This window comes from Corvus moneduloides, chromosome 7, assembly GCF_009650955.1.
Source record: "Corvus moneduloides isolate bCorMon1 chromosome 7, bCorMon1.pri, whole genome shotgun sequence".
Lineage (NCBI taxonomy): Eukaryota > Metazoa > Chordata > Aves > Passeriformes > Corvidae > Corvus > Corvus moneduloides.
The window spans coordinates 217,646-231,538 of record NC_045482.1 but is presented as its reverse complement, the minus strand read 5'-3'; the positions used below and the strand labels follow the sequence as shown (position 1 = coordinate 231,538).

Genomic DNA, 13,893 nt, shown 5'->3' with positions numbered 1-13,893 from the left:
GGCGGCGAAGCTGCAAGTGCCCCCCTGGCCGTCCTGCGACAGCACCTAGGGGGTCCTGGCCCCGTAACCGAGCCGGGAAAGCGGCTTTAAACACTTGGCTTTGGGGACTTGTTGGGTTTCCGGCCGGTGGAAATACTGGAAATGTTTTTTGGGATTTGTTTCCCTCCTCGTTCGGTTTTGCTCTGAGATGATAACCTTTTCCTGCGGCCTGCAGTGGGGTGTCCCACCAAAGCTGGCTATCCTTGAGGACCACGTCCATGCACGACCCCACCACGTACAGCTCTCGAGGCCGGTGATTTAACCGGAGCCACCGAGCAGGGAGAGAGGACGTAGGATTTTTTCTGGGCAGGAAGGAGTTAAACATCTGGCAGCAGCTGCTGGGACAGGCAGTAGGGTGCGTCTGAAGGCTGGCTGGGCTCGCGGAGGTTTTGGGGGGCTCAGGTGGGTCCCCGGGCGGGCGGCGGGGTCCCCGAGGGGCCGTGCCGGCAGCGGGAGGCTGGCGCTGGGGAGAGGAGGGCTTGGCCACCCCGCCCCCTGCTCCGCTCCGGTTTGAAGGGTCGAGCGCCGGAGCCGGGGAGGAGAGAGCGATGTGGCTGCTCCGAGAGCCTGGCCAGGGCAAAGCTCCTGCCTCTTCCCTCCTTTCCTTCCTCCAGCCTCTCCGCTCCGCTCTCGGGAGCAACGGAGCCCGTTTCCCCTTCCCCATGGCCCCACCTCGCCTGGGGTTTCTGCTCCTCCTGGCTGGCTGCTTCTCCTGCTCCGAAGCACAGCTCCTGGACTGGGTTTGGGACAGCACGAAGACCACGGGAAGCCCAGCAGCTGCCGGCGAGGGAATCCTGGCGTCAGAGCCGCCAACCTCAGCGGCAGCTCCGGCTCCCAGCCCGTACCCAGGGACGTGGGGTGGCGAGGTGGTGGGGAGTGTCACCACCCCACAGCGGCAGGAGGCAGGTCCAGCAGCGCCTGTGGGTGAGGGAACCGCAGCCAAAGGCACGGGACAGTGGGACAGGAATGCCACAGGGCTGCTGGAGAGCACGGCACAGCCAAGCATTGCTCCTCCCCACAGCACGTCACCTGCCCCGGGACAGCAGGCGGCCAGCAGCCCCACCGAGGACCCCCAGCTTCAGGGGACAGGGGCCACTGAGGAGCTGCAGCTCCTGGGGTCAGGGACCAGCGAGGACCCGCAGCTCCTGGGGACAGGGATCACTGAGCACCTGCAGCTCCTGAGGATGCGGACCACCGAAGACCCCCAGTTCCTGGGGTCAGCAACCTCCAAGGATCCACAGCTCCTGCACTCAGGGACCACTGAGGATCTGCAGGTCCTGAGGATGGGGACCACCGAGGACCCCCAGCTCCTGGGGTCAGGGGCCACTGAGGACCTGCAGCTGCTGGGGTTGGGCACCACTGAGGACCCACAGCTCCTGGGGACGAGTACCAAAGACCTGCAGCTCCTGGTGACGGGGAGCACCAAGGACTCACAGCTCTTGGGGGCATGGAGCACTGAGGACCTGCAGCTCCTGGGGACAGGAACCACTGAGAATCTGCAGCTCCTGGCAATGAGGAACACAGAGGACCCAGAGCTCCTGAGAACAGTGGCCACTGAGGACCCACAGCTCCTGCAGGTGCTGACCACTGAGAGCTCAGAGCTCCAGGGGACAGTGACCACTGAGGACCCACAGCTCCTGAGGGTGCTGACCACTGAGGACCCACAGCTCCTGAGGATGCTGACCACTGACAACCCACAGCTCCCAGGGAACACTGAGGACCCACAGCTCCTGAGGACACTGACCACTGACAACCCACAGCTCCCAGGGAACACTGAGGACCCACAGCTCCTGAGGACGCTGACCACTGAGGACCCACAGCTCCTGGGGATGCTGACCAGTGAGAATCTGCAGCTCCTGGCGATGAGGAGCACCAAGGACCCGCAGCTCCTGAGGACAGTGACCACCGAGAACCCAGAGCTCCTGGGGACAGGGACTCCCACAGCAGTGGAGACACAGGTGTCCTTGCAGAGACCAGCGGGTCCCCAGCCAGGTAGTGCCCCCTTTCCTTTCTCACCAGGTGACAGTCCCCGTGAGCGGGCGGTGCCGTTCCAGGACCCCTCGGCACAACCTCCCCATCACCTCCACGGAGCATCGCTGAACCTGTGGCACGGCACCGGCCACCGGGGGCTGGCTCTGGCCAGCAGGAACGGGAGCCAGAGCCCCCCTCGGCCTGACCAGAGGGTGGATAAGGGTGTGGATCCTCCTGTGGCTGATAACTCCGTCCCTCTGGAGTTCGATTTACTAACGGCCACCACGCAGCTCTACGGGAGCGGCAGCGCGGGGCTCGAATCCTTCTTTCCAGGACTGATGCCAGTGGCCGGCCGCTGCCAGCCCGTCCCGACCCACCTGCCCTTCTGCAGCGTGCTGGGCACCAGCCATGTCCGATTGCCAAATTACCTCCGTCACAGCAGCGAGGAGGAAATTCGGGCGGCTTTGCATGAGTGGGAGGGGCTGCTTGAGTCGCGGTGCCATCGCTACCTGGAGTGGTTCCTCTGCTTGCTGCTGCTCCCCGGCTGTAGCCCCTCGGTCCCCGTAACCCCCCCGCCATGCCAGGGCTTCTGCGAGGCCGTCAGAGACCTGTGTTGGACTCACTTGGCGGGCGGGCGCCTGCCTCTGCCTTGCGATGCTCTCCCTGAGGAGGATGAAGGGTTTTCTTGTGTCTTTATTAATGCTTCTGCAGGTAACGTGGCTGAGGGACGTCCCTGTGTTGTGTGTCCCCTCCCCCAGCTCCCCCAGGTGCTGGGGGACGCTTCTGCCTGGTGCCCATGGGAGGCTACTGAGTCCAAAATCACTTTCCATCCAGCCCTGGCTTTTCCAAACAGAACCAGCAGGTTTGGGCTCCCTCCGCGAGGCTGAGCATCACTCCTGGTGAATCACAGTGGCCAGCACAGGGGATGCTCCCCCAGCACATCGTGCTGGCATTCAGGGCTGGCTTCCCGGTGCCACGGGGCTTTGGGGTGTCCATCTTGGGGTTGGAACACTTGGAGCAGGAACAGGGCAAGGACCCGGACCCCGTGAGCACCCAGCCACAGCACCGTGGTGGTGAGGAGGTTTCAAGGTGACCCCTGGCCGTGCCCACATGCTTCCCTCCCCCGGAGCAGCCCTTTGGGGTTAATGATTCACCCGATGGCGGCTAATGTTTGATCCCGCTGCTTGGAAAAGGGGGAGAGTTACTTCGCCTGCAGCTTCTTCCTTCGGTAGCTGTGACCTTCCTGTGTGTCAGCCAGGGAGCCAGACAGGGCAGGGGGGTGAAGGACGGGAGCGGGGGGTGACTGATGCTTGGAGAAATGCAGTTGGGATGAAAGCTGGAGCTCCCCCCCCCGCCCGCCAAAGCCTCTGAATGAGGCTGTGTTCCCGTGCCGACCCCTGTGCCCTCGGGGGGTGGCCGGGAGATGCCAAGGAGGAATGCCGAGACTGGGGGCTGGCAATCCGAGGTCGCCCACAGGGTCCCCTCGGTGTCAAAGAGGCTCTGTTCGCGGGGGGATACACTGGGATCACGGCGGTGCTCGGAGAGGAGGCACGATCCCATCTGGGACTGCTCGCATGGGCGGGGTCGGGAGTGGGTGGGGAGTGTGGGGGCTGTGCTGCACCCCAGGGAGTGCTGGGGGTCCCCTGAACCCCACACTGGGCTCAGGTCAGCCAGGAAGGGCATGGCAGAGCGGGAAGGTGGCTTGGGGCGTCCTGGGGACGTTTCCTACGGCGGAATCGCTGCGTCCAGAGACATCCCCACAGCCGTCCCGTGCCAGCACCAAACCCACTGCGGGCCCCCCCATCCCTCCGTGCTCCACGATGGGTGCTGCCAGTTTGCCACGGGGATGATGGGCTGCGATATTTGGGCTCTGGATGCCCTTTGGAAAAGGCAGGCGTGGCCTGAAAGGTTTGGGGATGAGAAGGGGCACTTGGCTTTTGTAGGGGAGCAGGCATTTGAAGGGGTCTCCCCTTACCGCTCTGCTCCCCAGTCCCCATCCAGCCTCTGTCATGCAGGAGAAAAGTCCATTTGCTTTGGGAAGTGCTGGTACCCAGCTCCCACCCCAGACTGGGGGCGAGTGGCGTGTTTGAGGAGGAGGGCGACTCCCAGAGCCGGCTGCAGCTCCAAGGGGAGAATGGTTGGAAATTGCCCTGCTAACAAAAGCCTCTTTCAGTGTGTCCCCATCATCCTGAGCCCCGGGGGGGACACAATGACTTGTCTGGCTGCAGGAATTGCAGCACTGGCTATTGCACCCCTGTAGACCCCCGGGAGGAAGCTCTGGTTTCCTTTTCCCTTAAAGCTGCTGCGAATTTGGCTTCCTCCAACCGCAGATAAGCGCAATGCCTGCATCCTGGCATTTGCAGTTGGAGCGAGCTCATGAGGCGCTGAGCGTGGTGTGACTCAAGGGTGGGTGACAGGCTGAGAGTCTGGGGGAGCCCCGCTCGCTCACCCCATCCTTTTTGGTGTAGGACTGTGCACAGCTGGGAGTGAAAGGGTGCTGGGCTCCAAGGTCCACAAGTTCTCCTCTGAGCAGACTGGGGATGCCCTGTGGGGAAGCCTGACCCCAGTGCAGGGCAGGTGAAGGGGCTAGAACTGGTGGAAGACCCAGAGGGAGATTTTCTTCCAGCCAGGTGCTCAGTTTTGGGGCGCCAAGGTTGGGGGGGACTGAGGGCTTGGGGAGCAGGGTGGACACAGAGCAGTTTCAGAGCCAGAGTTTCAGAGGATCAGTGGGTCTGGCTCTGGCAGAGCGAAAATTTGCCCCCACCTTTAGTTGGTGGCACTTCTAATGTCCCCACTGCTGGGTCCCTGTCATGGGGCTGGCGCTGGCACTGGGGCTTGGCAGCGGAGGCAGCCTGGGAATGCTCCATGTCCCCCAGGCTTTGGAAGAGGCACCCAGGTTTTCATCACCATCCCAAGAGACGTGTTTTCCTTTCGGGCTGGGCAAGGCTGGGCCCATTCCTTCTTTCTCTTTTCCGTTTTTTTTTTTTGAAGAGCTCTGGAGGACAATGCCGGGCTGCAGAGCTGGGTGGAAGTTCCTGGCTGATCCTCCTCCAGGATCAGCCCAGGATACCTCAGGATACACCTCTGCTTCCCCCCACTCCCCATTGCTCACATGAAAACCAGGGATGGAACTGGGGACACTGAATTGTGTCAGCTGCTGCTCCTGACTCGGGATCGGGACAAAAATTAGCACTGAGCATGTGTTCCCAGTGCAGATCCCTCGGCAGTTTCGGAGCCAGGGTGGTTGGGTTTCCTCCCTCCCAGGAAAGGAGAGGTTAAAAAGCACCGGGCGTGCTCACTCCCATGGAGCTGGCACCGGCCCCGCGCGGTTGACATAGGAGAGGAGGAATCCAGCGCCCGGTGTGTGGGCGATGAGGATGTGCTGGCTGCCAGAACAACGGGAGCTGGCGGACACAGCGCCGGCTCGCCCCGACCAGATGTTCAGCTGCGCCGGGTAGAGGGACGGTCTCCAGCAGAACTTCCCTAATTCCCTAATTCTCAACAGGAGTTGGGAAAGGAGGCGACCTCCAAATTGAGAGCATCTGGGAAGCTGAGCTGGCTTGAGACGCGTTCCCAGGGTGTTGCGAGGGGATGGCTCTGATTTATTCCCAGCTGGGGTGACCGTAGGATCTTGTCCTGGGATGACGCGAGGGGTCACCGTGATCCCAGAATGAGTGTGGATGCAACACGCTTCCCTGGGGCTCCATGGTGGCTCGGCATTCTGGTGTTCCAGCAGCATCCCCCTAGCGTGGACAAGACCCCTTTGGTGTTATCCCATCCCAGGGAATCTGAGCAGCCTGGTCTAGTGCATTGTGTCCTTGCCCATGGCAGGGGGATTGGAATGAGATGATCTCTAAGGTCCCTTCCCACCCAAGTCATGCTGTGATTCTGTGATGGAGGCCCAGCAGCTGGGAATGGGGGGCATTTTGGGAGACTCATCCGAAAGGTGTGCTGGGAGCAGCTCAAGGTTTCTGCCTTGGCCAATGCACAAACGCTGGGAAGGGTGAGCAAAGGGAGCCACTGAAGGGTGGGGTGTTTGGGAGGCACGGGCAGGGATGTCCTTGCTGAGTGACCATCCTTGCCTGGCTGGCTGAGACCATCCCCTGTCCTTCGTCCCTGCAGAGAGCCTGAATGCCGAGGTCAGCCTGCTGGAGCTGATCGGGGACCCGCCGACGGAGGAGATCCACAGAATTTACGGCCCCGACAACAACCCTGGCTACGTCTTCGGTCCCAACGCCAACACGGGCCAGGTGGCCCGGTACCACCTGCCGAGCCCTTTCTACCGGGACTTCTCGCTGCTGTTCCACATCCAGCCCACCACGCCCCGGGCCGGCGTGCTCTTTGCCGTCACGGACTCGTCGCAGAGCATCATCTACGTGGGCGTCAAGCTCTCGGAGCTGCGGGCGGGCCAGCAGCAGATCATCTTCTACTACACGGAGCCGGGCTCGCCCAGCTCCTACCCGGCCGCCACCTTCACCGTGCCCACCCTGCTCAACCAGTGGACGCGCTTCGCCATCAGCGTGGAGGAGGAGGAGGTCGTCCTGTACCTGGACTGCGAGGAGCACGAGCGCGTCCACTTCGAGCGCTCCCCGGATGAGATGGAGCTGGAAGAGGGCTCCGGGCTCTTTGTCGCTCAGGCTGGAGGGGCTGACCCGGATAAATACCAGGTAAGAGCTTGGGTCACCCCGAGGAGTGTCTCCCCGAAGCCTGGAGAGATGTGACACCGCCCATGCCCAGAAGACAACCAGCTCCATGTGTGTCCCTGGGGAAGGGGACACCAGAGGTGGAGGGGAAGGTGGCTTGAGATGCCACCGATTTAATGTCTTGGGGCTCACCAAGGCAAAGCTCTCAAGCTGGGCTGGCAGGAGGACGTGGGGTTGCCCTGCAGCTCCCACCATTGCCTTTTCCCAGTGAACACGCAGAGCCTCTTCAGATCTCCCCATTGCTTAAAATACCCAGCTCCTTTGGTGGAGGAGCTGGTTTGGCTGGCAAAATGTCTCTCTTAGATGGAAAAAATGCTTGGGCTGGAGCATATCTTTGCTGGCTGATGTTGGGCGCTATCTCCAGGAAGACTTTGGAGAGTGAGGAAGGATGTGATAGCTCAGCCCGTGCTTTGAGCAGGACTCGTGTTCCAGATAAGGTTTGTGGAAAGTGTGGGGAAAATGCCCAGCTGACATGGAAATCCCCTGCAGGACTTGAGGAAAGGAATGTTCAGGTTTATCCTGGGCTGAGCAGGACTTGCCCAGCAACAGAGGCTCTGCTGAGGGGAGCGATGTTTTTCCCGTGGAGTTCTGCAGAGCACGTTTCTGAGCTTAAACATCATCCTGACCATGCTGCCACGTTCCCACTGGAATGGCTTTGGGCAGGGAAAGCTCTCCCAGGAAGGGGTTAATCATTGCTGGGCTACAAACTGCTTTGCACTGGGATTCGCCTTGGTCCCTTGAAGAATAACTCTTTGCTCTTGAAGAGCAATTTCTTTGCTCTTGAACATGCTGGGAGGGCCAGGTCACGGCTGTGGAGGAGCTCCTGTCCCCAGCTGGAGGGGTTTGGCACCACATGGAGGGCACGGCAACCGCCTGAAGCAGAGCAGACCCTTCTAGCAGGTGATGCTCCCCAGCTTGCCAAGCCGTGATCCCACTGCCCGCCCCCGGTTTTCCCATGGGGAGTAGTGGCCATGGAGGGAAGGAGGCCTTGGCTGGGTGAGAGGGGAGCGGCATCTGACCGCCTCGTGGTGTTTCCATCACTGTCCAGCCCTGCCTCGCGTTATCTGGAACTAACGGGGCAGCAAGCAGATTAAAACCTGGCCCTGGGTCAAGCCCCAGGATGAACTTGCTGGGAGGCAGCTGGAGGGGTGTCCTGGCACCTCTGCTCCTTCCTGAGTTGCCTCCGTGGCCGTGGCAGGACACCTGGAGGGGCAAAGCCTGCGGGTGATGCAGGAGCCCCTGGGACAACTCAAGGGGGCAAGTGGGGTGTCAGCTGGTGGCAGGAGGGCTTGTTTGCAGCTGGGTGTGGCACCTGGGGACCACCTGGCTTGGTGGGGGACCTGGCAGTGCTGGGTTAATGGTTGGACTCGATGGTCCTAAAGGGCTTTTCCAGCCTCAGTGATTCCATGATTCTATGGATTCACTGTCAGATCTGTGGTGCTGCTGCCCTCTTTATCGGCACAAAGAGGCTGCAAAGGGGCCCATAACCATCCCTCGTGGCACTGCCTCGCTTCGGGGCTTGGGACTGGCTCTCCATGGTTCCCCAATGCCTCTGGAAAGCCCCAGGTTTCAACCTTGCAGCCTCTGCCCAGCACCACCAGCACGGCCGGACAAGCCACGTGCCAGAGCTGGCACCACGTGGGCTGAGCAGAGGTAGCGGCCAGGACCCGGCCAGACACCCAGCAGAGCTTTTACAGGGATCTTTTGGCTGTGCTCCTTGTTTCCCCTCTCCCCAGGGCTCCCTGGCCACAGCTGGCTGCCCTGCCCCACACAAGGACAGCTGGCAGGTCCTGCAGCCCACGTGTTGTATTTCCTGGGATAATCTGCACTTCCCTACTATTTATTTGTGTTTTGCAAGCACCGTGTGCATCCAGGCCACTTGTTTATACAAGAAACCACCACAAATCCCTTCTTAAGGGTGCTGCCTTCAGGCAAACCCCGGTAGCATCCCGGCCTCAACAGGAGAGGGCGTGTGGGTACCAGCCTGAACCCCACGGCTCTCACTGCAAGCAGGCTCACCCAGCACATCCCAGAGCCCAGGCTGGGTCCCGCTGCAGGGTGGGACACGGGGATGCTGTTGGGGCGGGAGTCTGCCGAGCTGGGATGCTGCCCATCTGTCTGATCCCAATGGGGAGGAGCAGGGGATCACGCTGGAAAGTGAGCTCAGAGAGAGGAGATACCTCCCCCTCGGTGTCTCTTCTTTGGGCGAGACACCCAGAATAATATTTGGGCTGGCTTGAAAGCGCAGCGCGCCACATCCGGGCAAGGAAACGTGGTGAGCTTAGGAAAACAAGGATCAGGGGCAGCTGCCGTTCAGCCAGGCTGGCTGTGACATAACACAAATGAATTATAAATAGATTAAATTATATAATAAATATATTATAAATATATTGTTTATATATTATAAAAAATTACATCAACTCCTCTCACAAGCAAATGCCCCCGACTGGGCGGTGACCTCTTCCAGCTGCTCGCAGTGCTGACAGCAGATCTTACTCATCCTTGTTCTCCCACTTGAGGACATGGTGGCCGAGTGGCACGGTGGCCTGCCCGTGTCCCCCACCCATCTGTGGTCTCCTTCCAGGGGGTGATTGCGGATTTGAAGCTCCGAGGGGACCCACGGGCAGCCGAGCGCCAGTGCGAGGAAGAGGAGGATGACGCGGAGGTGAGCGCTGGCAGCACGGCTGGGGCAGCTCGGGGGTGTCCCCACCGTGCTCCCAGCTCAGCCCTCACCCCTTCTGCACGGCACACACAGGTCTCTGGGGATTTTGGCAGCGGGATGGAACGTGGACAGCAACCCTCGGGCAAGGTGGAGGTGAGTTGCTGCCTGCGGGTGTTGCACTCAGGGTGGCACCCTGAAATTCTAGTGCTGAGGAGGGCTGAGTGCCCTGCACGGCCGAGGTCACGGGGTGCCTGGTGGTGTCCCAGCACCGGTCCCTTACGGGGAGGCGCCGGGAGGTGAACGGTGCCACGGTGTCCCCTCGTTGTTGGCGCAGGGTGTCCCAGGGCTGGTGGACGCTGTCCCCGTCACCTCCCCCCCCGTGGCGGGGGCCAGCGGCCCGAGGAGTGGCGGGGGGTCCCTGCAGCAGGCCGAGAGGACCGGGGCGGAGGAGACGCTGCGGGTCTCCACGGGAGGTAATTCCGGCAGCTTTCCCCTTCCCCGGGGCGCACAAGTGGGGATGTGGTGCTGTGGCCGTCCCCAAGCACGCCTGGGGCCTTTCCTTTCCCACAGGCACCGGCCGGAAAGGCGAAAAGGGGGAGAAGGGTGAACGCGGCTTGAAGGGGGACTCAGGGACCGGTGGCATCGTGGGGCCAGGCAGTGTCAAGGGTCAAAAGGTGGGTGAGAGCCGGTCCCTGGGGCTCAAGGGTGCCAGTGACACGTCTGTGTTTGATACCTGCTCCTCTCTGTTTCTGATCCTCAGGGGGAGAAGGGAGACCTGGGCGTCAAGGTGAGCATGGCTGAGGGAGCTGGCGCAGAGCCATGCTCTACCCGGGCTGCCACCTCAGGGACCTGCCAGCCACCCCTGCCTCCCTCCCCTCCGCAGGGCAGTGCTGGATTTGGCTACCCTGGCTCCAAGGGACAAAAAGGAGAGCCAGGTGACCCTGGACCACCTGGGACCCACTCTCAGCACGCTGATGGCTCGGTGGTGGAGCAGGTCACCGGCCCCCCTGGGCCACCAGGGAAGGATGGAGCCCCTGGCAGGGACGGCGAGCCTGTGAGTCAATTCCTCCCCAGGGGGTGTCCCCTGTCCCCCCACCCAACCCACCCGCACACTGACGTGTCCCCTCTCTGCCGTCCCTAGGGAGATCCTGGCGAGGACGGCAAACCCGTAAGTGGGGCGGGGGGTGGCGGGGTGAGGGGGGACAGCCACCCCCTTGCCTTGCCTCCCGCTGACCCCCCACTGCTCCCCTCTGCAGGGTGAAATGGGGCCCGCAGGGTTCCCCGGGATGCCGGGGGAGCCGGGCCAGAAGGGGGAGAAGGTGAGTGCCGGTGTTGGGGGGCAGAACGTGCCCCCCCTTCCTCTCAGCCCCAGCTTGGCTGCACCCCCAAACCGCGCTCTGTCCTCTGTGCCAGGGTGACCCAGGCGTGGGGCCGAGGGGACCCCCTGGACCGCCCGGCCCTCCGGGACCACCAGGACCCTCCTCCAAGAGTGACAAGCTGGTGGGTGCCCCCTGGAACACAGGGGTTTGAGGGATGGGAGGGTACATCAAGCCATAGAGGTGCAGAGTGCTGCCACCAGCCCCTGAGCCAGCCCCAGTGCCACTGGGTGCCCTGACATCACCCTCGTGCTTCTCCCCCAGACCTTCATCGACATGGAGGGCTCTGGCTTCGGCGGTGACCTGGAGAGCCTGCGGGTGAGTGGGGATGAGTGCCTGTCCTGCCAGCTGGGAGTGGGGGGACACCCTCAGCCATGGTCCCCCACGTCTCTTCTAGGGTCCACGAGGGCCACCTGGTCCCCCAGGGCCGCCTGGCGTGCCCGGTTTGCCAGGGGAGCCAGGACGGTTTGGGATGAACCGCACGGACCTGCCGGGACCACCGGGGCTGCCGGGCAGGGATGGGAACCCCGGGACCCCGGGGCCAGCGGTAGGTCCATGGGGTGGCCAAGGGGACCTATCCCAGGTCCACCCTGTGGTGGTGGGGGGCTCAGGGTTTTTCTGTGCTGGAACCATGTCCTGGCATCTTACAGGGTCCTCAGGGTCCTCCAGGAAGAGACGGGGAGGCCGGGCAGCCGGGGCCCAAAGGAGAGCGGGTGAGTGTCCCACGTGCCCCAGGAGCGCGTCACCGCTGTCCCGTGGGGCAGCTGGCACCCCTGGCACGTCTCTGGAAGGCCCCAGTTCCGGTGCTGGGGAGCACCACTCTGCTCCTGCCTGGGGCTGGGCAGCTTCTTCACACCCTCTTCTCCCTCCTTCTCCTTCCCAGGGCGACGTGGGTGACCTCGGCCTCCCTGGCCTGCCTGGACCCAAGGTACAGTGCCTGGGGTGGGGTTTTTTGGGTTCTCCGTTGCAGACTGGAGGCAGGGATGTTGCCAGGGGGGAGGGCATCTTGCACAGGAATGGGGAGGGGGGTGCTGCTGTTTGGGTTCCTCCCAGATCAGTGCCACAGCTCGAGGGTGCATGGAGCTGCTACCCCACAAAGGATGCTCCTGCCTCCCTACCTTGGCTTTGCTCCAGGCACTGCCACATCAGGAAGTGGGCAGGAAAGCCGAAGGGGATGTTTTGAGACACAGAAGAGAGTTTGCTTGAGAGGTGCCCACACTCCACTGGAAAACACCCCATCTTCTCTGCATCACCCTCTCCTGCCTGCTTGCTCCAGCTTCCTTCCACCCTGCATCTGCAAGGGGGGAAGTGAAGGTTTGCTGGGAGCTCCTTAGAGCTGGGATGCTGCCCCTCGGGATGACCATCTGCTGCAGCCTGAGCTGGGGGCAAAAACCTCAAAAATTAAGGTTTCTTCACCTTAATTCTAAGCTTCTGCACTTCTGCAGCACCCAGAGGGCAGATGGGGTGGCAGAGGGTGTGAGGTCCAACCTTGTTGCTTCCAGACCCACTGCAATCCCAGGAGTGCCTGCCAGCATCCCTTCTTGGCGCTGAGCTCTGCTGCGGAGCCAGCCACACGTGCAAAAACATTCCCATTTATGATTTTAGACGAGCCTCTGGTGGCCAGTGTGGACATTACATGGGCAGCTGGTGGGATGAAGGGTGCCCGAGCTGGGCAATGCCCCTCCCACAGAGCCCAAAACAGGGGAGCAGCAGGGAGAGCATCCATGTCCTGTCCCAGAGGGATTTGGGAGGGGATGCTCTGCCTCCTGCCTGCAGGCTCCAGGCAGCGACCACTGCCCCCTTCCATCTGTCCCCTCCTTGTCCCCTTTGCAGGGCAACAAAGGGGAGATGGGACCAGCAGGACCCCCAGGAGAAATGGGCTTAGCTGGCCTTCCCGGGCCCATCGGACCCCGCGGGCAGCCTGGGCCCCCTGGCCCCCCGGGCCCACCGGGGCCAGGCTACGAGGCTGGATTTGTGAGTGGTCACTGCGGGGATGGGCTGGGCTGGGCTGGAGCCGGGGACAGACACGGCTCAGCCCCTTCTCCCTGCATTTAGGGTGACATGGAGGGCTCAGGGCTGTCATTTGCCCCGGGACCACCTGGACCTGAAGGACCACAGGTAGGGCCGTTCCTGCCCCTTCCCTCCTCCCCATCCTGGGATATTCCCTGCTACCGTGTCGCCTGCCATCCCCCGATGCCCACGGTCCCCTTGTTGCTTGCAGGGTGTGCCAGGACTGCCGGGGATGAAGGTGAGGACCCCTTCCAACACCCTCCTGGCTCCATCCATGTAGGAAGCCTGCAGGCAGCCTGTAGGGATGCCTCTGACACCTCTTTCCTTGCAGGGAGAGGTCGGCAGCCCCGGACAGCCCGGCTTGCCAGGACCAAAGGTAGGAGCCTGAGATGTTGGGATGGCTTTGTGCCAGCACCTGGGAGTGCAGGGCACTGGGCAGGACCGCTGTGCTCCCCGACCTGGGGCTGCATCCTGCCCTTTCCCCCTCCCACTGCAGGGAGATGCCGGCATGCCTGGCGTGGACGGCCGCCCTGGCCTGGAGGGCTTCCCTGGGCCACAGGTAGGAGCCTCAGCCCCCAGTTCCAGAATAACCCCCCCACTCCAGGCAGGGCACCTCTGGTTGCAGCAGCTCCATCCCCAGCAGCCACAATTCCCCCTCCTGGCTGTGGGCTCACCGCGTGCCAGGAGTGCCCGCACTCCTTAGGATCCTGTCCCCACCACCTTGCTGCCCCACCGGCAACCACCTCCATCCAAAATCATCGCAGCCCGGCTCGTTGCCTGGAGCTGGAGGCAGAGGTGGGGCTGCCTGAAGGATTTTTTGGAGCTGGAGGTGGGAGGGAGTCTCCACCTGTGAGCCAGAACCCAGCTCCACGTGGTGCTCACACCTTCCTGCTCCTCCTTCCAGGGACCCAAAGGTGACAAAGGCAGCACCGGTGAGAAGGTAGGTGCCACCAGGCTGAGGACAGGGACCAGCCAGTGGTGGCCCTGGGCTGATGGCTTGTGTCTTCCAGGGAGAGCGAGGCCAAGATGGTGTGGGGCTGCCCGGCCCCCCCGGCCCACCCGGTCCCCCTGGACAGGTCATCACTGTGTCCAGTGAAGATGTAAGTGGTGGCACAGGGCAGGGGAAGGGATC

At 62.4% G+C, this 13,893-nt stretch overlaps 1 protein-coding gene across 4 annotated transcripts in view; it reads left to right on the top strand.

The window, feature by feature from the left end:
* Nucleotides 1-13,893, top strand: part of COL18A1 (collagen type XVIII alpha 1 chain) — a 36,429-nt gene that overhangs the window by 16,793 nt on the left and 5,743 nt on the right. The window contains exons 1-22 of one of the 4 annotated variants that reach the window (XM_032114912.1): nucleotides 477-2,721; nucleotides 6,133-6,677; nucleotides 9,298-9,378; nucleotides 9,469-9,528; nucleotides 9,710-9,848; nucleotides 9,946-10,049; nucleotides 10,136-10,162; nucleotides 10,259-10,429; nucleotides 10,517-10,543; nucleotides 10,632-10,694; nucleotides 10,789-10,875; nucleotides 11,016-11,069; nucleotides 11,149-11,298; nucleotides 11,402-11,464; nucleotides 11,635-11,679; nucleotides 12,585-12,725; nucleotides 12,807-12,869; nucleotides 12,973-12,999; nucleotides 13,093-13,137; nucleotides 13,258-13,320; nucleotides 13,666-13,701; nucleotides 13,772-13,861. In XM_032114912.1, coding sequence (XP_031970803.1) covers nucleotides 588-2,721; nucleotides 6,133-6,677; nucleotides 9,298-9,378; nucleotides 9,469-9,528; nucleotides 9,710-9,848; nucleotides 9,946-10,049; nucleotides 10,136-10,162; nucleotides 10,259-10,429; nucleotides 10,517-10,543; nucleotides 10,632-10,694; nucleotides 10,789-10,875; nucleotides 11,016-11,069; nucleotides 11,149-11,298; nucleotides 11,402-11,464; nucleotides 11,635-11,679; nucleotides 12,585-12,725; nucleotides 12,807-12,869; nucleotides 12,973-12,999; nucleotides 13,093-13,137; nucleotides 13,258-13,320; nucleotides 13,666-13,701; nucleotides 13,772-13,861 — 4,215 coding nt within the window. In that variant the 5' untranslated portion in view covers nucleotides 477-587. Of the gene's footprint in view, nucleotides 1-476; nucleotides 2,722-6,132; nucleotides 6,678-9,297; nucleotides 9,379-9,468; nucleotides 9,529-9,709; nucleotides 9,849-9,945; nucleotides 10,050-10,135; nucleotides 10,163-10,258; nucleotides 10,430-10,516; nucleotides 10,544-10,631; nucleotides 10,695-10,788; nucleotides 10,876-11,015; nucleotides 11,070-11,148; nucleotides 11,299-11,401; nucleotides 11,465-11,634; nucleotides 11,680-12,584; nucleotides 12,726-12,806; nucleotides 12,870-12,972; nucleotides 13,000-13,092; nucleotides 13,138-13,257; nucleotides 13,321-13,665; nucleotides 13,702-13,771; nucleotides 13,862-13,893 lie in introns of those variants that run through there. The other 3 variants (XM_032114914.1, XM_032114913.1, XM_032114915.1) reach the window with 3 other exon arrangements.